The sequence below is a fragment of the Aquarana catesbeiana genome, linkage group LG01 (genome assembly GCF_042186555.1).
Source record: "Aquarana catesbeiana isolate 2022-GZ linkage group LG01, ASM4218655v1, whole genome shotgun sequence".
Taxonomy (NCBI): domain Eukaryota; kingdom Metazoa; phylum Chordata; class Amphibia; order Anura; family Ranidae; genus Aquarana; species Aquarana catesbeiana.
This window is the reverse complement of record NC_133324.1, coordinates 991,209,973-991,232,915: the sequence shown is the minus strand read 5'-3', so window position 1 is coordinate 991,232,915 and position 22,943 is coordinate 991,209,973. Positions and strand designations below refer to the sequence as shown.

At 45.7% G+C, this 22,943-nt stretch overlaps 1 protein-coding gene across 3 annotated transcripts in view; it reads left to right on the top strand.

The window, feature by feature from the left end:
* CA9 (carbonic anhydrase 9) overlaps window positions 1-22,943 on the top strand; it is a 119,983-nt gene that overhangs the window by 14,155 nt on the left and 82,885 nt on the right. For all 3 annotated transcript variants that reach the window (XM_073612169.1, XM_073612170.1, XM_073612168.1), the window contains exons 2-5: window positions 626-649; window positions 13,598-13,768; window positions 16,306-16,448; window positions 18,533-18,625. In XM_073612169.1, the coding sequence (XP_073468270.1) occupies window positions 626-649; window positions 13,598-13,768; window positions 16,306-16,448; window positions 18,533-18,625 (431 nt within the window). The remainder of the gene's footprint in view (window positions 1-625; window positions 650-13,597; window positions 13,769-16,305; window positions 16,449-18,532; window positions 18,626-22,943) is intronic.

The window sequence follows — 22,943 nt, the reverse complement described above, 5'->3', positions numbered from 1 at the left end:
GGGAGATCCAATCAGAGTGGGGTGGGGGGAGATCCAATCAGAGTGGGGTGGGGGGGAGATCCAATCAGAGTGGGGTGGGGGTAGAGCCAATCAGAGTGGGGTGGGGGGAGAGCCAATCAGAGTGGGGTGGGGGGGAGATCCAATCAGAGTGGGGTGGGGGGAGATCCAATCAGAGTGGGGTGGGGGGGAGATCCAATCAGAGCGGGGTGGGGGTAGAGCCAATCAGAGTGGGGTGGGGGGGAGATCCAATCAGAGTGGGGTGGGGGGGAAATCCAATCAGAGCGGGGTGGGGGGAGAGCCAATCAGAGTGGGGTGGGGGGGAGATCCAATCAGAGTGGGGTGGGGGGAGATCCAATCAGAGTGGGGTGGGGGGGAGATCCAATCAGAGTGGGGTGGGGGGAGATCCAATCAGAGTGGGGTGGGGGGAGATCCAATCAGAGTGGGGTGGGGGGAGAGCCAATCAGAGTGGGATGGGGGGAGATTCAATCAGAGTGGGGTGGGGGGAGATCCAATCAGAGTGGGGTGGGGGGAGATCCAATCAGAGTGGGGTGGGGGGAGATTCAATCAGAGTGGGGTGGGGGGAGATCCAATCAGATCGCTGATCTTGTGTCTTGTCTATTTTCAGGTCGCGGTCACTGGAGTTATACTGGTGAGTTTTCTTTTGGTTCTGATATTTATCTACCAATGAAGGTTCCACCTCGGCCCCGCCTACCATGGAGTCTCACTTCTTTTGCTGCATCCAACATAATAATAAATAATGGAATTGTCACAGATGTACAAATCACTTTCCTGTGAATCACCTGAGACAATTCTCCAATCGGATGCAGGCGCCGGCATCTTAAGTAAGGGAAAGCGTCTCCTACTGAGCATGCATGAGCCGCACTGTGCTTTGTGATTGGTCCAGCAGTCTTCTGGGACCTCTGATGTGGGGGGAGGGGAACTTCCAGCTCAAATCACTGCAGCACATCTGACCAGAAGTGGGGGGTGGGTACCTGTCAAAACCAGATCCCCCCTCCCCCCCCCCCCCCCCCCCCCCATAAAAGTGCCAAATGTGAAGATTGGAGGATTTTCTGATTATATAAATAACATGTTTATAAGAGATCACATGACCTTTGTCCTCAGTATAAAAAGGCTTAGAAAGCCGAGGGTGGAGACTGTAAGGGGTGGAGACTGTAAGGGGTGGAGACTGTAGGGGGTGGAGACTGTAGGGGGTGTCAGCAGTAGGCAATGAAACAGTAGCTCACTGATCTTCCTAGTGAATGGCTGTGCAGGGAGGTGTGTCAGCAGAAGCCTGACCAATAGAGGACATGCAGGCTGTGCAGGTGGGGAGGGGGGATGTCAGCAGGGCCATCTTTAATATTGACTGGACCCTGGGCAAACATTTACTTGCCTCCCCATGCAATTTCACTCTTCACATGCTCTGAGACATACAATAAATAACAGCTAGACTGAAAATCAGTTTAATGAATCGGATCAGACAGCAATTGTGATTGGTTGCCAGAGGTTACAGCAAATCATTACTGCTCACTGACTGGTTGCTAGAGGTTACAGCATATCATTACCGCTCACTGACTGGTTGCTAGAGGTTACTGCACATCATTACGGCTCACTGACTGGTTGCTAGAGGTTACTGCACATCATTACGGCTCACTGACTGGTTGCTAGAGGTTACTGCACATCATTACGGCTCACTGACTGGTTGCTAGAGGTTACTGCACATCATTACGGCTCACTGACTGGTTGCTAGAGGTTACTGCACATCATTACCGCTCACTGACTGGTTGCTAGAGGTTACTGCACATCATTACCGCTCACTGACTGGTTGCTAGAGGTTACTGCACATCATTACCGCTCACTGACTGGTTGCTAGAGGTTACTGCACATCATTACGGCTCATTGACTGGTTGCTAGAGGTTACTGCACATCATTACCGCTCACTGACTGGTTGCTAGAGGTTACTGCACATCATTACCGCTCACTGACTGGTTGCTAGAGGTTACTGCACATCATTAACGCTCACTGACTGGTTGCTAGAGGTTACTGCACATCATTAACGCTCACTGTGAAACAGAGCTGCACTGTTGGAGTGATAATATACTGTGAACAATATGTGGTGAATATGAATAGATGAATGATTAATGAGTTCATGTGCTATACTTGTGGACAATTAGTAAACAACGAAAAAGTGAAAAAAATAAGAATAATGACAAAATCCTCTGCAGAGTGATTCACAGTCCTCTGAAGAGTGATTTGCAATTTTCCAAAAAAGTACTAGATAATAAAGTGCTCCGTGAAGTAAACAAACAGATAAAGTGACTTCCTTTCTTCTGCGGAAACACCATATAAAGTGCAGTGTGCTTTTCTTCCCTGGTGACCCCCTTCCGTGCCCCCAAGGCCTTCTGTGACCCCGAGGCCTTCCGTGACCCCGAGGCCTTCTGTGCCCCCAAGGCCTTCTGTGACCCCGAGGCCTTCTGTGCCCCCGAGGCCTTCTGTGACCCTGAGGCCTTCTGTGCCCCCGAGGCCTTCTGTGACCCAAAGGACCTATACCTATTGTCACACCCTATTCATTTCACCCAATTATTCTTTTTCAGAGACAGTCACACTCCTATGGCACACCACTTTTTTCTTCTCCCCATCCATGGGGGCCCTTCCTTAGGAAGCATTATCTCCCTCTGGCGATCCATCTACGCCTGGGTTTGTCCACCTCAGCTCCCGGGACTGGTGTCTGCTCCCGGTCGACCTTCCGGCCCTTCATGCCTTCACCTAGTCTCATTGACATATCTGTAAGTAGTTGTGGTAAATTGAGGTCTTTTCCCCTCTCCTTTCCCTCTTTATAACAATGATCATACCATTATATTTTATTTTACATATTAATTATGTGTTTCAATATATATAGACATCCTTCTCATACTTGCTCCTGAAGAGTGGCAGTCGCCACGAAACGCGTAGAGCCAATAGATGCCTTTCTGCACATACTGTATTTTACCAATACTACCATATTTACCAACTGGATCGTACCAATGAATTATGATACATTTTTTATCAGGGAGACACGCTTTTATGAAAATGGCTTTCTATGATGTGCATGATATTAACCTACTATGTTTTTACTATTGGTGTCACTATTATTGTTATACCAATCTATCTAATGTACTTGGTTCTACATAATGTTCTAAAATATGAACTGACCCTGTCATTTTTTTATTATGCTACTACTATTATTATTGTTATTATTTATTATTTTCTAGACCAATAAACTATTGACTGCCAATTGTATCGTATGTTGTCATCCATGCCCATAGTGTTGTTACTACCCATTTTCATGTATATCGTGATTTCTCCAAGGGTGCATTCTTCATATAAAGTCCCACCTTCCTTTCTCTTTTCTAAATTAACAGGGATGGAGGCGCCTGGCGGTGGTAGCCTTGCGTTCTCATATAAAGTCCCAACCGGTTGCTCCTTGCTTTGCATATTCTGTGCCCCCTCGTCCGTGCCCCCAAAGCCTTCTGTGACCCCGAGGCCTTCCGTGCCCCCGAGGCCTTCCGTGCCCCCGAGGCCTTCTGTGACCCAGAGGACTTCTGTGCCCCCGAGGCCTTCCATGCCCCCGAGGCCTTCCGTGCCCCCGAGGCCTTCCATGCCCCCGAGGCCTTCTGTGACCCCGAGGCCTTCTGTGACCCCGAGGACTTCTGTGCACCCGAGGCCTTCTTTGACTCCTCTTCCGTACCCCCAGCCTTCTGTGACCCCGAGGACTTCTGTGCCCCCGAAGACTTCTGTGACCCCGAGGACTTCCGTGCTGCACTGTGATGATGGAGGCCTCTTACCTCCAGGCTGGGGGATAACAATGTGTGTTCTGATCACAGATGGTTTTCACTTTTTCGTTGTTTACTAATTGTCCACAAGTATAGAACATGAACTCATTGTTCATTCTTCTATATATGGTATATGTGTGGCACATATTAATCTATTATTGTACATTGTCCATGTGGAGATATTATTCACAATATATTATCAGCTCCATATTTCATTGTTATTCTCCTTGTGGTTGTGGTGAGACCTCTCAGCACTTTGCAGCAGTTGTTTAGTTGTAGTTTTTCTCTTTGATACAGCGCAGGAATACTTACTTGATAATTACTGCTCGGTTTCTAGAGGTTACAGCACATGATTTCTGCTCACTGATTGGTTGCTAGAGGTTACAGCACATGATTTCTGCTCACTGATTGGTTGCTAGAGGTTACAGCACATCATCTCCTCACTACCTGCACACCATGGACTGGGGAGGTGAGGGGACCCATCAATAGACAGAAAACTCATAGGGATCCTAGAACTCCTGGGATCAGTGGCGGTGCTGGGGGGAGGGGAGGGTGTGATCAGTGGCAATGCTGATTTTTTTAACAACTACCAATATAAAGAGGAGTTTCAACACTGACCACCAATGTAACAAGGGTTTACACTGACCACTAATGTAATAAGGGTTTACACTGACCGCTAATGTAATAAGGGTTTACACTGACCACCAATGTAATAAGGGTTTACACTGACCACTAATGTAATGGGGGTTTACACTGACCACCAATGTAATAAGGGTTTACACTGACCACTAATGTAATAGGGGTTTACACTGACCACTAATGTAATAAGGGTTTACACTGACCGCTAATGTAATAAGGGTTTACACTGACCACCAATGTAATAAGGGTTTACACTGACCACTAATGTAATAAGGGTTTACACTGACCACCAATGTAATAAGGGTTTACACTGACCACTAATGTAATGGGGGTTTACACTGACCACCAATGTAATAAGGGTTTACACTGACCACTAATGTAATAGGGGTTTACACTGACCACTAATGTAATAAGGGTTTACACTGACCACTAATGTAATAAGGGTTTACACTGACCACCGATGTAATAAGGGTTTACACTGACCACCGATGTAATAAGGGTTTACACTGACAACCAATGTAATAGAAGCATTCACAGTAACCACCAATGTAAGGGGGACCTTCACACTGACCACCAATGGCCACTAGTGTGAATGAAAGGATTCTATACCAAGCCCCAATGTAATGAGAAGATTTACACTGACCACCAATGTAATGAGAAGATTTACACTGACCACCAATGTAATGAGAAGATTTACACTGACCACCAATGTAATGAGAAGATTTACACTGACCACCAATGTAAGGAGAGATTTACACTGACCACCAATGTAAGGAGGAATTTACGCTGACAACCAATGTAAGGAGATTTACACTGACCACCAATGTAAGGGGGATTTACACTGACCACCAATTTAAGGAGAGATTTACGCTGACCACCAGTGTAAGGGGGATTTACACTGACCACCAATGTAAGGGGGATTTACACTGCCCACCAGTGTAAGGAGAGATTTACACTGACCACCAATGTAAGGAGAGATTTACACTGACCACCAATGTAAGGAGAGATTTACACCGACCACCAATGTAAGGAGAGATTTACACTGATCACCAATGTAAGGAGAGATTTACACTGACCACCAATGTAAGGAGAAGATTTACACTGACCACCAATGTAAGGAGAGATTTACACTGATCACCAATGTAAGGAGAGATTTACACTGATCACCAATGTAAGGGGGATTTACACTGATCACCAATGTAAGGGGGATTTACACTGATCACCAATGTAAGGAGAGATTTACACTGACCACCAATGTAAAGAGGGATTTACACTGACCACCAATGTAAGGAGAGATTTACACTGACCACCAATGTAAGGAGAAGATTTACACTGACCACCAATGTAAGGAGAGATTTACACTGATCACCAATGTAAGGAGAGATTTACACTGATCACCAATGTAAGGGGGATTTACACTGATCACCAATGTAAGGAGAGATTTACACTGACCACCAATGTAAAGAGGGATTTACACTGACCACCAATGTAAGGGGGATTTACACTGACCACCAATGTAAGGGGGATTTACACTGACCACCAATGTAAGGAGAGATTTACACTGACCACCAATGTAAAGAGGGATTTACACTGACCACCAATGTAATGAGAAGATTTACACAGCCTACCAATGTAATGAGAAGTGACCAATCTGCTGTGAGACATGAAGGATGATGGGGGTGATGGGTCATACAGGGGGTAGAAGGGTTATGTCCGCTCCGGGGGACCAATCTGCTGTGAGACATGAAGGAAATGGATGACATAAGAAGAGGGGGGTAAATATTCCCCTGGCTGCCGGCCATTGATAAGACTCAGCAAAATATTTTTCCTACTATGACTACAATACTGACAATGAGCCGTCACCTGACACATCATGACAGGATCAGCGAGGGTTAATATTTCACCAGAATAAAATCAGAGACTGTTAATGAATAACTGAATATTACAATCCTCACTAACCGTACAATAACAGTACACACCTTTATATCTATAAACCGTGCCTCACCTGTACACACCTGTCTGTACACTATTCCCAGATATACCTCCACTGTATATATATCAATGTATCCATTCATTCCCAGCAGACAAGATGTCAAGTGAGGGGGTCTATATACCCTCACCTGTATAATATCTCACCTGTATATACATTCTTCCCTTGTCTGTATACTCTCACCTGTATAATATCTCACCTGTATATACATTCTTCCCTTGTCTATATACCCTCACCTGTATAATATCTCACCTGTATATACATTCTTCCCTTGTCTGTATACTCTCACCTGTATAATATCTCACCTGTATATACATTATATCCTTGTCTGTATACTCTCACCTGTATAATATCTCACCTGTATATACATTCTTCCCTTGTCTATATACCCTCACCTGTATAATATCTCACCTGTATATACATTCTTCCCTTGTCTGTATACCCTCACCTGTATAATATCTCACCTGTATATACATTCTTCCCTTGTCTGTATACCCTCACCTGTATAATATCTCACCTGTATATACATTCTTCCCTTGTCTGTATACTCTCACCTGTATAATATCTCACCTGTATATACATTATATCCTTGTCTGTATACTCTCACCTGTATAATATCTCACCTGTATATACATTCTTCCCTTGTCTGTATACCCTCACCTGTATAATATCTCACCTGTATATACATTCTTCCCTTGTCTGTATACTCTCACCTGTATAACATCTCACCTGTATATACATTCTATCCTTGTCTGTATACCCTCACCTGTATAATATCTCACCTGTATATATATTCTTCCCTTCTCTGTATACCCTCACCTGTATAATATCTCACCTGTATATACATTCTATCCTTGTCTGTATACCCTCACCTGTATAATATCTCACCTGTATATATATTCTTCCCTTATCTGTATACTTTCACCTGTATAATATCTCACCTGTATATACATTCTATCCTTGTCTGTATACCCTCACCTGTATAATATCTCACCTGTATATACATTCTTCCCTTATCTGTATACCCTCACCTGTATAACATCTCACCTGTATATACATTGTTCCCTTGTCTGTATACCCTCACCTGTATAATATCTCACCTGTATATACATTCTTCCCTTATCTGTATACTTTCACCTGTATAATATCTCACCTGTATAACATCTCACCTGTATATACATTCTTCCCTTGTCGGTACACCTTCACCTATATAATCTCTCATGTATATACATTCTTCCCTTATCTGTATACTTATACCTGTATAATATCTCACCTGTATATACATTTCTTCCTTGTCTGTATACTGTCATCTGTATAATATCTCACGTGTCTTGATTTGCTGAGGATGATTAGGATGATGGTGATAGAGAAGAATTATTGTAGGTAATCAATACTGATCAGTTCATGAAGTGCGTGTGTAAACCTTATTAGGATGAAGGTGGAATAGCTGTGCTGAGTATGTCTGACAGAGACCGATGCGGGGGTCACAGGGTGGAGAAGGACACTTTGAATATCTACATTGAAGAGACACAATTTGTGGATTATATTGGTGCACATGGTGGATGGTTGAGGTGGGCACAGGTGTATACAGAGTTATTTTATATTATAAAGGCATAAAAATACGAGATTTCACTTTATTTCTAGTAATTTGCAGTACAATGAATGATAAGGTGGGTCATGTGATCGGAGAATAATACGGGTGAGGGTCAGGTCATGTGATTGGAGAATAATACGGGTGAGGGTCAGGTCATGTGATTGGAGAATAATACGGGTGAGGGTCAGGTCATGTGATCGGAGAATAATACGGGTGAGGGTCATGTCATGTGATTGGAGAATAATACGGGTGAGGGTCAGGTCATGTGATCGGAGAATAATACGGGTGAGGGTCAGGTCATGTGATTGTAGAATAATACGGGTGAGGGTCATGTCATGTGATCGTAGAATAATACGGGTGAGGGTCAGGCCATGTGATTGGAGAATAATACGGGTGAGGGTCAGGCCATGTGATTGTAGAATAATACAGGTGAGGGTCAGGTCATGTGATCGTAGAATAATACGGGTGAGGGTCAGGTCATGTGATTGTAGAATAATACGGGTGAGGGTCATGTCATGTGATCGTAGAATAATACGGGTGAGGGTCAGGCCATGTGATTGGAGAATAATACGGGTGAGGGTCAGGCCATGTGATTGGAGAATAATACGGGTGAGGGTCATGTCATGTGATCGTAGAATAATACGGGTGAGGGTCAGGCCATGTGATTGGAGAATAATACGGGTGAGGGTCAGGCCATGTGATTGGAGAATAATACGGGTGAGGGTCAGGTCATGTGATCGGAGAATAATACGGGTGAGGGTCAGGCCATGTGATTGGAGAATAATACGGGTGAGGGTCATGTCATGTGATCGTAGAATAATACGGGTGAGGGTCAGGCCATGTGATTGGAGAATAATACGGGTGAGGGTCAGGTCATGTGATTGGAGAATAATACGGGTGAGGGTCAGGTCATGTGATTGTAGAATAATACGGGTGAGGGTCATGTCATGTGATCGGAGAATAATACGGGTGAGGGTCATGTCATGTGATCGGAGAATAATACGGGTGAGGGTCATGTCATGTGATCGGAGAATAATACGGGTGAGGGTCATGTCATGTGATCGGAGAATAATACGGGTGAGGGTCAGGTCATGTGATCGGAGAATAATACGGGTGAGGGTCAGGTCATGTGATCGGAGAATAATACGGGTGAGGGTCAGGTCATGTGATCGGAGAATAATACGGGTGAGGGTCAGGTCATGTGATCGGAGAATAATACGGGTGAGGGTCAGGTCATGTGATCGTAGAATAATACGGGTGAGGGTCAGGCCATGTGATCGGAGAATAATACGGGTGAGGGTCAGGTCATGTGATCGGAGAATAATACGGGTGAGGGTCAGGCCATGTGATTGGAGAATAATACGGGTGAGGGTCATGTCATGTGATCGTAGAATAATACGGGTGAGGGTCATGTCATGTGATCGTAGAATAATACGGGTGAGGGTCAGGTCATGTGATCGGAGAATAATACGGGTGAGGGTCAGGTCATGTGATCGGAGAATAATACGGGTGAGGGTCAGGTCATGTGATCGGAGAATAATACGGGTGAGGGTCATGTCATGTGATCGGAGAATAATACGGGTGAGGGTCAGGCCATGTGATCGGAGAATAATACGGGTGAGGGTCAGGTCATGTGATCGGAGAATAATACGGGTGAGGGTCATGTCATGTGATCGGAGAATAATACAGGTGAGGGTCAGGTCATGTGATCGGAGAATAATACGGGTGAGGGTCAGGCCATGTGATCAGAGAATAATACGGGTGAGGGTCAGGTCATGTGATCGGAGAATAATACGGGTGAGGGTCAGGTCATGTGATTGGAGAATAATACGGGTGAGGGTCATGTCATGTGATTGGAGAATAATACGGGTGAGGGTCAGGTCATGTGATCGGTGATGATACAGGTGAGGGTCATGTCATGTGATTGGAGAATAATACGGGTGAGGGTCAGGTCATGTGATCGGAGAATAATACGGGTGAGGGTCAGGCCATGTGATCGGAGAATAATACGGGTGAGGGTCAGGTCATGATGTGATCGGAGAATAATACGGGTGAGGGTCAGGTCATGTGATCGGAGAATAATACGGGTGAGGGTCAGGTCATGTGATCGGAGAATAATACGGGTGAGGGTCATGTCATGTGATTGGAGAATAATACGGGTGAGGGTCAGGCCATGTGATCAGAGAATAATACGGGTGAGGGTTAGGTCATGTGATTGGAGAATAATACGGGTGAGGGTCATGTCATGTGATCGGAGAATAATATGGGTGAGGGTCATGTCATGTGATTGGAGAATAATACGGGTGAGGGTCATGTCATGTGATCGGAGAATAATATGGGTGAGGGTCATGTCATGTGATTGGAGAATAATACGGGTGAGGGTCAGGTCATGTGATCGGAGAATAATATGGGTGAGGGTCAGGTCATGTGATTGGAGAATAATACGGGTGAGGGTCAGGTCATGTGATTGTAGAATAATACGGGTGAGGGTCAGGTCATGTGATCGGAGAATAATATGGGTGAGGGTTAGGTCATGTGATTGGAGAATAATACGGGTGAGGGTCAGGTCATGTGATCGGAGAATAATACGGGTGAGGGTCATGTCATGTGAACGGAGAATAATACGGGTGAGGGTCATGTCATGTGAACGGAGAATAATACGGGTGAGGGTCATGTCATGTGATTGGAGAATAATACGGGTGAGGGTCATGTCATGTGATTGGAGAATAATACGGGTGAGGGTCATGTCATGTGATTGGAGAATAATACGGGTGAGGGTCATGTCATGTGATTGGAGAATAATACGGGTGAGGGTCATGTCATGTGATTGGAGAATAATACGGGTGAGGGTCATGTCATGTGATCGGAGAATAATACGGGTGAGGGTCATGTCATGTGATTGGAGAATAATACGGGTGAGGGTCATGTCATGTGATTGGAGAATAATACGGGTGAGGGTCATGTCATGTGATTGGAGAATAATACGGGTGAGGGTCATGTCATGTGATCGGAGAATAATACGGGTGAGGGTCATGTCATATGATCGTAGAATAATACGGGTGAGGGTCATGTCATGTGATCGGAGAATAATACGGGTGAGGGTCAGGCCATGTGATCAGAGAATAATACGGGTGAGGGTCAGGTCATGTGATTGGAGAATAATACGGGTGAGGGTCAGGTCATGTGATCAGAGAATAATACGGGTGAGGGTCAGGTCATGTGATTGGAGAATAATACGGGTGAGGGTCAGGTCATGTGATCGGAGAATAATACGGGTGAGGGTCATGTCATGTGATCGGAGAATAATACGGGTGAGGGTCAGGTCATGTGATCGGAGAATAATACGGGTGAGGGTCAGGCCATGTGATCAGAGAATAATACGGGTGAGGGTCAGGTCATGTGATTGGAGAATAATACGGGTGAGGGTCAGGTCATGTGATCGGAGAATAATATGGGTGAGGGTCAGGTCATGTGATTGGAGAATAATACGGGTGAGGGTCAGGTCATGTGATCAGAGAATAATATGGGTGAGGGTCATGTCATGTGATCAGAGAATAATACGGGTGAGGGTCAGGTCATGTGATCAGAGAATAATACGGGTGAGGGTCAGGTCATGTGATTGGAGAATAATACGGGTGAGGGTCATGTCATGTGATCGGAGAATAATACGGGTGAGGGTCAGGTCATGTGATCGGAGAATAATACGGGTGAGGGTCAGGTCATGTGATCGGAGAATAATACGGGTGAGGGTCATGTCATGTGATCGGAGAATAATACGGGTGAGGGTCAGGTCATGTGATCGGAGAATAATACGGGTGAGGGTCATGTCATGTGATCGGAGAATAATACGGGTGAGGGTCATGTCATGTGATCGGAGAATAATACGGGTGAGGGTCAGGCCATGTGATCAGAGAATAATACGGGTGAGGGTCATGTCATGTGATCGGAGATGATACAGGTGAGGGTCAGGTCATGTGATCGGAGAATAATACGGGTGAGGGTCATGTCATGTGATCGGAGAATAATACAGGTGAGGGTCATGTCATGTGATTGGAGAATAATACGGGTGAGGGTCAGGTCATGTGATCGGAGAATAATACAGGTGAGGGTCATGTCATGTGATCAGAGAATAATACGGGTGAGGGTCATGTCATGTGAACGGAGAATAATACAGGTGAGGGTCAGGTCATGTGATCGGAGAATAATACGGGTGAGGGTCAGGTCATGTGATTGGAGAATAATACGGGTGAGGGTCAGGTCATGTGATCGGAGAATAATACGGGTGAGGGTCATGTCATGTGATCAGAGAATAATACGGGTGAGGGTCAGGCCATGTGATCGGAGAATAATACAGGTGAGGGTCATGTCATGTGATCGGAGAATAATACAGGTGAGGGTCATGTCATGTGATCAGAGAATAATACGGGTGAGGGTCATGTCATGTGATCAGAGAATAATACGGGTGAGGGTCATGTCATGTGATCAGAGAATAATACGGGTGAGGGTCATGTCATGTGATCAGAATATAATACGGGTGAGGGTCATGTCATGTGATGTCATGTGAATAATACAGGTGAAGGTCAGGTCATGTGATCAGAGAATAATACGGGTGAGGGTCAGGTCATGTGATCAGAGAATAATACGGGTGAGGGTCATGTCATGTGATCAGAGAATAATACGGGTGAGGGTCAGGTCATGTGATCGGAGAATAATACGGGTGAGGGTCAGGTCATGTGATCGGAGAATAATACGGGTGAGGGTCAGGTCATGTGATCGGAGATGATACAGGTGAGGGTCATGTCATGTGATCAGAGAATAATACGGGTGAGGGTCATGTCATGTGATCGGAGAATAATACGGGTGAGGGTCAGGTCATGTGATCGGAGATGATACAGGTGAGGGTCATGTCATGTGATCAGAGAATAATACGGGTGAGGGTCAGGTCATGTGATCGTAGAATAATACGGGTGATTGTCAGGTCATGTGAACGGAGAATAATACGGGTGAGGGTCATGTCATGTGATCGGAGAATAATACGGGTGAGGGTCAGGTCATGTGATCGGTGATGATACAGGTGAGGGTCATGTCATGTGATCAGAGAATAATACGGGTGAGGGTCAGGTCATGTGATCGTAGAATAATACGGGTGATTGTCAGGTCATGTGAACGGAGAATAATACGGGTGAGGGTCATGTCATGTGATCGGAGAATAATACGGGTGAGGGTCAGGTCATGTGATCGGTGATGATACAGGTGAGGGTCAGGTCATGTGATCAGAGAATAATACGGGTGAGGGTCAGGTCATGTGATCGGAGATGATACAGGTGAGGGTCATGTCATGTGGTCAGAGAATAATACGGGTGAGGGTCATGTCATGTGATCAGAGAATAATACGGGTGAGGGTCATGTCATGTGATCAGAGAATAATACGGGTGAGGGTCATGTCATGTGATGTCATGTGAATAATACAGGTGAAGGTCAGGTCATGTGATGTCATGTGAATAATACAGGTGAGTCATGTGATGAGGGACAGAAGAGTGATGATCTCTTCTCTCTTGATGACAGATGTCACGGAGTGGGACAAGGCCTATCCTGCTTGTGGAGAGAAGGAGCAATCCCCCATTAATGTGGACACCCGGGACACCAGATTTGACCCAACGCTGAAGCCCATCGAAGTCTCTGGGTACGACGTATCACCTGAAGAGAGCCTGAAACTGAAGAACAATGGACACACAGGTGACACCAAACGCCACCTTAGGGGACTGTGTCATGTGACCAGATATTTATGAAATATACAGATTCTGGGGCAATTGGATCCAATCAGCTCTTCACTTTTTTGTCAGGGTGACCGAATTCCTGTGACCGGTCTTATAAAGAGGTGACACCACTACATGGAACAGATGCAGAACTCCTTTACTGGACCTGCCATATTATCCAGGCCTCTCCTCTCTCCATATTGTGTCCCATTATTGAGGTCTCTTCCCTCCATATTGTGTCCCATTATTGAGGTCTCTTCCCTCCATATTGTGTCCCATTATTGAGGTCTCTTCCCTCCATATTGTGTCCCATTATTGAGGTCTCTTCTCTCCATATTGTGTCCCATTATTAAGGTCTCTTCTCTCCATATTGTGTCCCATTATTGAGGTCTCTTCCCTCCATATTGTGTCCCATTATTGAGGTCTCTTCTCTCCATATGTTTCCCATTATTGAGGTCTCTTCTCTCCATATTGTGTCCCATTATTAAGGTCTCTTCCCTCCATATTGTGTCCCATTATTGAGGTCTCTTCTCTCCATATGTTTCCCATTATTGAGGTCTCTTCCCTCCATATTGTGTCCTGTTATTGAGGTCTCTTCCCTCTATATTGTGTCCCATTATTGAGGTCTCTTCCCTCCATATTGTGTCCCATTATTGAGGTCTCTTCTCTCCATATTGTGTCCCATTATTGAGGTCTCTTCTCTCCATATGTTTCCCATTATTGAGGTCTCTTCCCTCCATATTGTGTCCTGTTATTGAGGTCTCTTCCCTCTGTATTGTGTCCTGTTATTGAGGTCTCTTCCCTCCATATTGTGTCCCATTATTGAGGTCTCTTCCCTCCATATTGTGTCCCATTATTGAGGTCTCTTCCCTCCATATTGTGTCCCATTATTGAGGTCTCTTCTCTCCATATTGTGTCCCATTATTGAGGTCTCTTCCCTCCATATTGTGTCCCATTATTGAGGTCTCTTCTCTCCATATGTTTCCCATTATTGAGGTCTCTTCCCTCCATATTGTGTCCTGTTATTGAGGTCTCTTCCCTCTGTATTGTGTCCTGTTATTGAGGTCTCTTCCCTCCATATTGTGTCCCATTATTGAGGTCTCTTCCCTCCATATTGTGTCCCATTATTGAGGTCTCTTCTCTCCATATTGTGTCCCATTATTGAGGTCTCTTCTCTCCATATTGTGTCCCATTATTGAGGTCTCTTCTCTCCATATTGTGTCCCATTATTGAGGTCTCTTCCCTCTGTATTGTGTCCCATTATTGAGGTCTCTTCTCTCCATATTGTGTCCCATTATTGAGGTCTCTTCTCTCCATATGTTTCCCATTATTGAGGTCTCTTCCCTCTATATTGTGTCCTGTTATTGAGGTCTCTTCCCTCTGTATTGTGTTCCATTATTGAGGTCTCTTCCCTCTGTATTGTGTCCCGTTATTGAGGTCTCTTCCTTCTGTATTGTGTCCTGTTATTAAGGTCTTTTCCCTCTGTATTGTGTTCCATTATTGAGGTCTCTTCTCTCCATATTGTGTCCCATTATTGAGGTCTCTTCTCTCCATATGTTTCCCATTATTGAGGTCTCTTCCCTCTATATTGTGTCCCGTTATTGAGGTCTCTTCCCTCTGTATTGTGTCCCGTCATTGAGGTCTCTTCCCTCTATATTGTGTCCCATTATTGAGGTCTCTTCCCTCTATATTGTGTCCCGTTATTGAGGTCTCTTTTCTCCACAGTGGTCCTGCAGCTTCCAGACTCTCTAGAGATAGTTGGAGGTCTCTTCCCTCTATATTGTGTCCCCTTATTGAGGTCTCTTCCCTCTGTATTGTGTCCTGTTATTGAGGTCTCTTCCCTCTGTATTGTGTCCTTTTATTGAGGTCTCTTCCCTCTATATTGTGTCCCCTTATTGAGGTCTCTTCCCTCTGTATTGTGTCCTGTTATTGAGGTCTCTTCCCTCTGTATTGTGGCCTGTTATTGAGGTCTCTTCCCTCTGTATTGTGTCCTGTTATTGAGGTCTCTTCCCTCTATATTGTGTCCCCTTATTGAGGTCTCTTCCCTCTGTATTGTGTCCTGTTATTGAGGTCTCTTCCCTCTGTATTGTGTCCTTTTATTGAGGTCTCTTCCCTCTGTATTGTGTCCTGTTATTGAGGTCTCTTCCCTCTATATTGTGTCCCCTTATTGAGGTCTCTTCCCTCTATATTGTGTCCCGTTATTGAGGTCTCTTTTCTCCACAGTGGTCCTGCAGCTTCCAGACTCTCTAGAGATAGTTGGAGGTCTCTTCCCTCTATATTGTGTCCCCTTATTGAGGTCTCTTCCCTCTGTATTGTGTCCTGTTATTGAGGTCTCTTCCCTCTGTATTGTGTCCCGTTATTGAGGTCTCTTCCCTCTGTATTGTGTCCTGTTATTGAGGTCTCTTCCCTCTGTATTGTGTCCTGTTATTGAGGTCTCTTCCCTCTGTATTGTGTCCTGTTATTGAGGTCTCTTCCCTCTGTATTGTGTCCCATTATTGAGGTCTCTTTTCTCCACAGTGGTCCTGCAGCTTCCAGACTCTCTAGAGATAGTTGGAGGTCTCACCAACACGTACCGGGCGGCTCAGCTTCACTTCCACTGGGGCTCACAAAGCAGCCCGGGCTCGGAACACACCGTCAATGGGCAGAAATTCCCAGGAGAGGTCAGTGAACAGAAATCTACTGACTGATTTTGCTGTATAGACATTCTGTTCCACTACATTAAACTGTCACCACTGCAGTACGACTAGCCTTGGCTGGTAGTGATTTTGGTCACTATTAGTACCACCGGCCCAGTGAGTGGAGACCATGCAATGTAATGGTGATCTGTGGTACCTGGCCATGGTGTGTGTGGTCTGAGGATGACCCTCCATGATAAGACAAGTTTTCAGTGATTGTATTAGAGACAGAACACCATAAACAGGCTGGGACCTTTTACTTGGACCAAGTGGTATTGGCACTGTGATTACACCTATTATAGAGCCAGGGCTGGGTAATGAGTATGGGGTAATCTGAGGGTTATGGGTTGGAGTGAGGGTTAGGAATCAGGTCCAGGGTTAGGGTGATGTCTAGGAATGCATGATGGTAAGTGGTAAAGGTGATGGTTTATGGTTAGAATAAGGTATAAGTTTAGGGTTGGAAGTAAGAATGATGGTTCGGGGTTCGAATGGCAGGACTTATGGTTACATGAGATAGAATGACGGTAACATATTACGGGTTTTGGAATTAGGGTCATAGTTAGGGTTTAGATGTTGAAGTGGAAGTGGGCCATCAGACCCATGGTGCTGCTCATTGATCAGCTATGATACCAGCCATTTGAAGGCTTGAAAGTTGAGTTGAGAACTGACATAACTGGGACTGTGACAGTTCTTACCGGAGGCATGCTTTGAATGTTTCATTCACTGGCCATGGACTAGAAGGCAGAATGTAAATGAACACTGCAGGAAGAACAGGATTTAAATCAGTGGGTTTAGTTTTGGTTTAAGGTCATGTTTAGGTTGGACTGACAGTTGCAGTGATGCGGAAGGGGTTTATGTGATGGGTATAGTGAGAGTTAGGGGTTAGTTCAAGGGGTAGGAGATAGGATGCAATTTAGTGTTAGGATAGGGTGAGGGCTAAGGACTAGGTTTAGAGCTGGGGTTAGGAGGTATGATGATGGATAGGTATGAGGGAATAGAAGATAGGATGAAGGCTAAAGATTAGGTTTAGGGTTAAGGGGTAAGGTTAGGATGTTGGGTAATGTTTAGGGATTAGGTTTAGATTTAGGGCTAGGGTTATGATATTGGATGATATATAGGCATTGGGGTTAGGAGATAGGATAAAGGTGAAGGATTAGGTGTAGGGTTAGGATACAGGTTGAAGGCTATGTATTGGGTTTAGGGTTAGGGAACAGGGCCAGGATACAGGATGGTCTGTAGGGATTAGGTTTAGGGCTATGGTTGGTATATATGATGGGAATTAAGCATTAGGGGTTAGGATATTGGATAATGGGTAGGCATTGGGGTTAGGAGATAGGATGAAGACTAGGCATTGGGGTTAGGAGATAGGATGAAGACTAGGCGTTGGGGTTAGGAGATAGGATGAAGACTAGGCATTGGGGTTAGGAGATAGGATGGTGGCTAGGCATGAGGGGTAGGCGATAGGATGAAGGTTAGGCATTGGGGTTAGGAGATAGGATGAAGACAAGGCATTGGGGTTAGGAGATAGGATGAAGGTTAGGCATTGGGTTAGGAGATAAGATGGTGGCTAGGCATGAGGGTTAGGCGATAGGATGAAGGTTAGGCATTGGGGTTAGGAGATAGGATGAAGACAAGGCATTGGGGTTAGGAGATATGATGAAGACTAGGCATTGGGGTTAGGAGATAGGTTGAAGACTAGGCATTTGGGTTAGGAGATAAGATGAAGACTAGGCATTGGGGTTAGGAGATATGATGAAGACTAGGCATTGGGGTTAGGAGATAGGATGGTGACTAGGCATGAGGGTTAGGCGATAGGATGAAGGTTAGGCATTTGGGTTAGGAGATAGGATGAAGGTGATTAGGGGTCGGGTTAAGATATAGGATGATCTGTAGAGATTAAGGATAGGGTTAGGAGATAGGATGGTGGCTAGGCATGAGGGTTAGGAGATAGGATGATGGGTAGATTTGGTTAGGAAGTTGGCTGATGTGTAAGGATTAGGTTTTGGGCTGTATATACAAAAATTAATTTATGCTTCTCTCAGATAAATGACAGCAGTCTCTTCCTTCAGATCCATGTGGTCCATTACTCCTCCAGTTTTCAGAGCCTGGATGAGGCGGTAACCCAGCCTGGAGGTCTTGCAGTCCTGGCAGCCTTCATACAGGTAGGTGGCCATAAAACTGAGGTTATCTCAGGATTATTTGCAGCTTTCTTTACAGGTTGTGTCTCTGCAGGCAGTTGTGGAGTTTATAGCCGTTGTAACATTGGGGGTGATTAGCTCGTGGTAGATGCGTTTTTCCAGAGAGTCCACAGCAGTCAGTTATCAGGTTTGAGGGTGTGGCAGCCCATTTTTATTAAAAAGAACAAAATGTGCCTCTTGTGGAAAGTTCCCATCTGTAATACCCTGCAGTGCACAGATTAGCCATAATGTGCTTGTAGGCAAGAGCAGTCTACTTTCTCCACTGCAGGTGGCGTTCTCCACAGCAGCACCGCAGTTCCTCCTATGGTTTATGGGTCACCGGGGAAGCAAGCAATTGGATGTTGACACCCAATGTGACTCCAGCAGCCAATTTGGGTCAGTCAGAGCTTACTGAAGGCCCTGGTTCGAAGGCTTGGTGCACTTTTGGCAAATTGGTAGAGTAGAGACAGAAAATCATGGGCCATGTTTTAATAGAAGGTATGTTTTAATCTTTAGTATATGTCAGCTCAACCACATCTTCCACCGTTAAATGAAATTGGGATCTGCTTGCTGTCTCTGCGTGTGTGTCTTTGGTATGTGGCCTTCTCTATCTGTTGCCCTGTGTGCATAACCATGACGTTGTTATTGTTGCTCTGGACTGTCTTACCTAAGTTTTATGTGTTGATCTTCTCTTGGCCTCTTGCTATTCTGACTTTAGAAGCAAAAAGTCCACTTTGATTGTTAGGCATTCTTATAGTCACTTATGATTAATTAACAAACTTCAACCCCACCCTTATAACAGTATATATTTGAGCATCCTTAAGGGGTGAGCACATTGCTCGGGGGAGCACATTGCAGGGGCTTCTATCTCTAAGTGATTCTTTCTACAAGTGATATGCACTTCATTCTCTGCACTTCAGCGATTGAACGAAGCAAACAAATACAGCAATCTGCACTGGAAAGCAGCTAACAGACTGCAGGTGACCCGTCTCTTTATTCATCTCTCCTTCCACTCTATAACATGCACTCTCTACCACTGCTTCTGACACTCCTCTCCTCAAACTCTCTTACCTTCACCCCCCCTCTCCACCCGCCTGCTTATACATATCACCCTGCCTTCTGTCTTCCCCCTACTACTGCTCCTACCAACTCTCGCTCATTCTACATCCATACACTGATAAAACCTCCAGTACTCTGAGACATGCCCCTTCACATAAATCACAGTCCCACATTACCTCCCTCACCCTCCTGCTTCTCCTAATCTCTGGTGACATATCCCCAAACCCTGGGCCACCATCATCTGTCTTTGCCCATTGCTCCCATCCCCCTACACCCTCTGGTAGAAGCCGCAACCCACAGAACTTGGTCTCTATTCCTCTTTCCAATACCAGCCCCCCCTTTTCCTGTGCCCTGTGGAACGCACGCTCTGTCTGCAACAAACTCACCGCCCTTCACAACCTCTTCATCACAAATTCCTTTAACCTACTTGCCATTACTGAAACCTGGCTTCATGAATCGGATACTATTTCTCCTGCTTCCCTCTCCCATGGGGGCCTTCTCTGGACACACTCCCTCAGACCAAGTGGACGGAAGGGAGGTGGAGTGGGAATCCTTCTAGCCCCATGCAGCACCTATCAGGTATCTCACCCACCTCCCTCTCTGACACTCTCCTCTTTTGAGGCACATTGCATTCATCTATTCTCTCCCATTTCTCTAAGAATTGCTGTCATCTAGCGGCCCCCTGGACCGGTATCAGCCTTCCTCGATGACTTCTCTGCCTGGTTACCCTACTTTCTCTCTTCTGAAATCCCCACAATTATTCTTGGGGACTTCAACATCCCTGTCAACACTAACACTACTATTACTTCTAAACTTCTCAGTCTAACCTCATCGCTTGACCTGAAGCAATGGATACAGGCTCCTACCCACTCCAACGGCAACACCCTTGACCATGTCTTCTCCTATCTGTGCACTCCGTGCAACCTTTCCAACAATCCACTCCCACTCTCTGATCACCACCTTATTAGTTTTGCTCTCTCCTTGTCTTCCACCTCTTCTCCCTCCAACTGCCTAACAGTTACAAGTAGAAACCTTCGCCACCTCAACCCTTCTCCTCTCTACTCAGCTACTGATCACCTCTATGACAAAATCTCACCTCTGTCCTGCCCCAACCTAGTCACTATCATCTACAACAGCCCACTGTCTTCCTCCCTAGACAAGCTGGCCCCCCTCACTACACGCAGAATTAGGCCCCGACTGCTACAACCCTGGCAAACAGATGACCCCAGAAGTCTCAGAAAACGTAGCCGCGCTCTTGAGCGCCTGTGGCATAAGACTAAGACCCAGGAAGTCTTCACACAATATAAATCTGCCCTCCTAAAATATTACTCCTGCCTTCACACTGCCAAACAGACCTACTTTATCACACTCATTAACACCTTCTCATCCAGTCCACGTCAACTCTTCTCTACCTTCAACACTCTACTCTGTCCTCCACTGCCTCCACCCACCAACTCACTCACTGCCCAGGAGATCGCCCTTCATTTCAAAACTAAGATTGATACAATTCATGAGGAGATCACCAATGCGCAAAAACCTCCCCCGTGCAACACCCCATGTCCACTGATACAATCATTACTTCCCTCATTAAACCCTGCTACTATTACTGAGGTTGCTAAACTTTTATCTAGCACTCATCTAACCACTTGCCCTCTGGATCCTGTTCCCTCGCAAATGCTATGCTCACCCTCTGACTCGATTCTACACTCTCTAACTCACATTTTCAACCTCTCCCTCTCCTGTGGCATCTTCCCAAACTCTCTAAAACATGCGCTAGTCACCCCCATACTAAAAAAGCCCTCACTGGATCCCACCAATCTCAACAACTTACGTCCCATCTCCTTACTCTCCTTCTCCTCCAAACTTCTTGAAAGACTGGTCTACATCCGACTAAGCGACCATCTGACCATGAATAAACTTCTTGATCCCCTTCAGTCCGGTTTTCGCCCTCAACACTCCACGGAAACTGCTCTCCTTAAACTCTCAAATGACCTACTAATGGCTAAATCCAATGGACACTATTCTGTACTACTTCTCCTGGATCTCTCTGCTGCCTTTGACACAGTGGACCACCCCCTCCTCCTCAAAAAACTCCACTCCTTTGGTCTCCGTGACTGTACTCTTCGCTGGTTCTCATCCTACCTATCCCACCGCTCCTTCAGTGTCACTTACAACTCTACTTCCTCCTCTCCTCTTCCTTTCTTCGTTGGGGTCCCCCAAGGTTCTGTTCTCGGACCTCTCCTTTTCTCAATCTACACCACCTCCTTGGGTCAGTTGATTGCCTCCCACGGCTTTAAATATCATCTCTACGCTGATGACACCCAAATCTATCTCTCCACCCCCCAGCTCTCTCCATCTGTCTCCTCACGCATTACCAACTTATTAGCAGACATATCAGCCTGGATGTCACATCACTTCCTCAAACTCAACCTATCCAAAACCGAGCTCATGATATTTCCTCCCTCAGGTGCCACTTCCCCTAATTTCTCTGTCAATATCAACGGCTCAACTATCAACCCATCTCCCCACGCCAAGGTCCTAGGTGTAATCCTGGACTCTGAACTATCCTTTCGACCCCACATCCTATCTCTATCCAAAACTTGCCGCCTCAATCTCCACAACATCTCCAAGATACGCCCCTTCCTAACCAATGTCACCACAAAGCTTCTAATCCACTCCCTGGTTATCTCTCGCCTCGACTACTGCAACTCCCTCCTCATTGGCTTACCTCTAAATAGGCTCTTCCCCACTTCAGTCCATCATAAACGCTGCTGCCAGACTCATCCACCTCACAAATCGCTCAGCGTCTGCTACACCCCTCTGCCAATCCCTCCATTGGCTGCCACTCAGTCACCAAATTAAATTCAAGATACTAACTATAACTTACAAAGCCATCCACAACCTGGCCCCTAGCTACATCTCTAACCTAGTCACAAAATACCAACCTAATCGTTCTCTTCGCTCCTCCCAAGACCTCCTGCTCTCAAACTCCCTTGTCACCTCATCCCATACTCACCTTCAGGACTTCTCCAGAGCCTCCCCCATCCTCTGGAATGCTCTACCCCAATCTGCCCGATTTTCTCCTACTTTATCCACTTTCAGACGATCCCTGAAAACTCATCTCTTCAGAGAAGCCTATCTGGCCCCCACCTAACAACTGTACATTTATCTCCTCAATCAGCACATCACCCACAGTTATTACCTCTTGTATCTCTTGACCTTCCCTCTTAGATTGTAAGCTCTA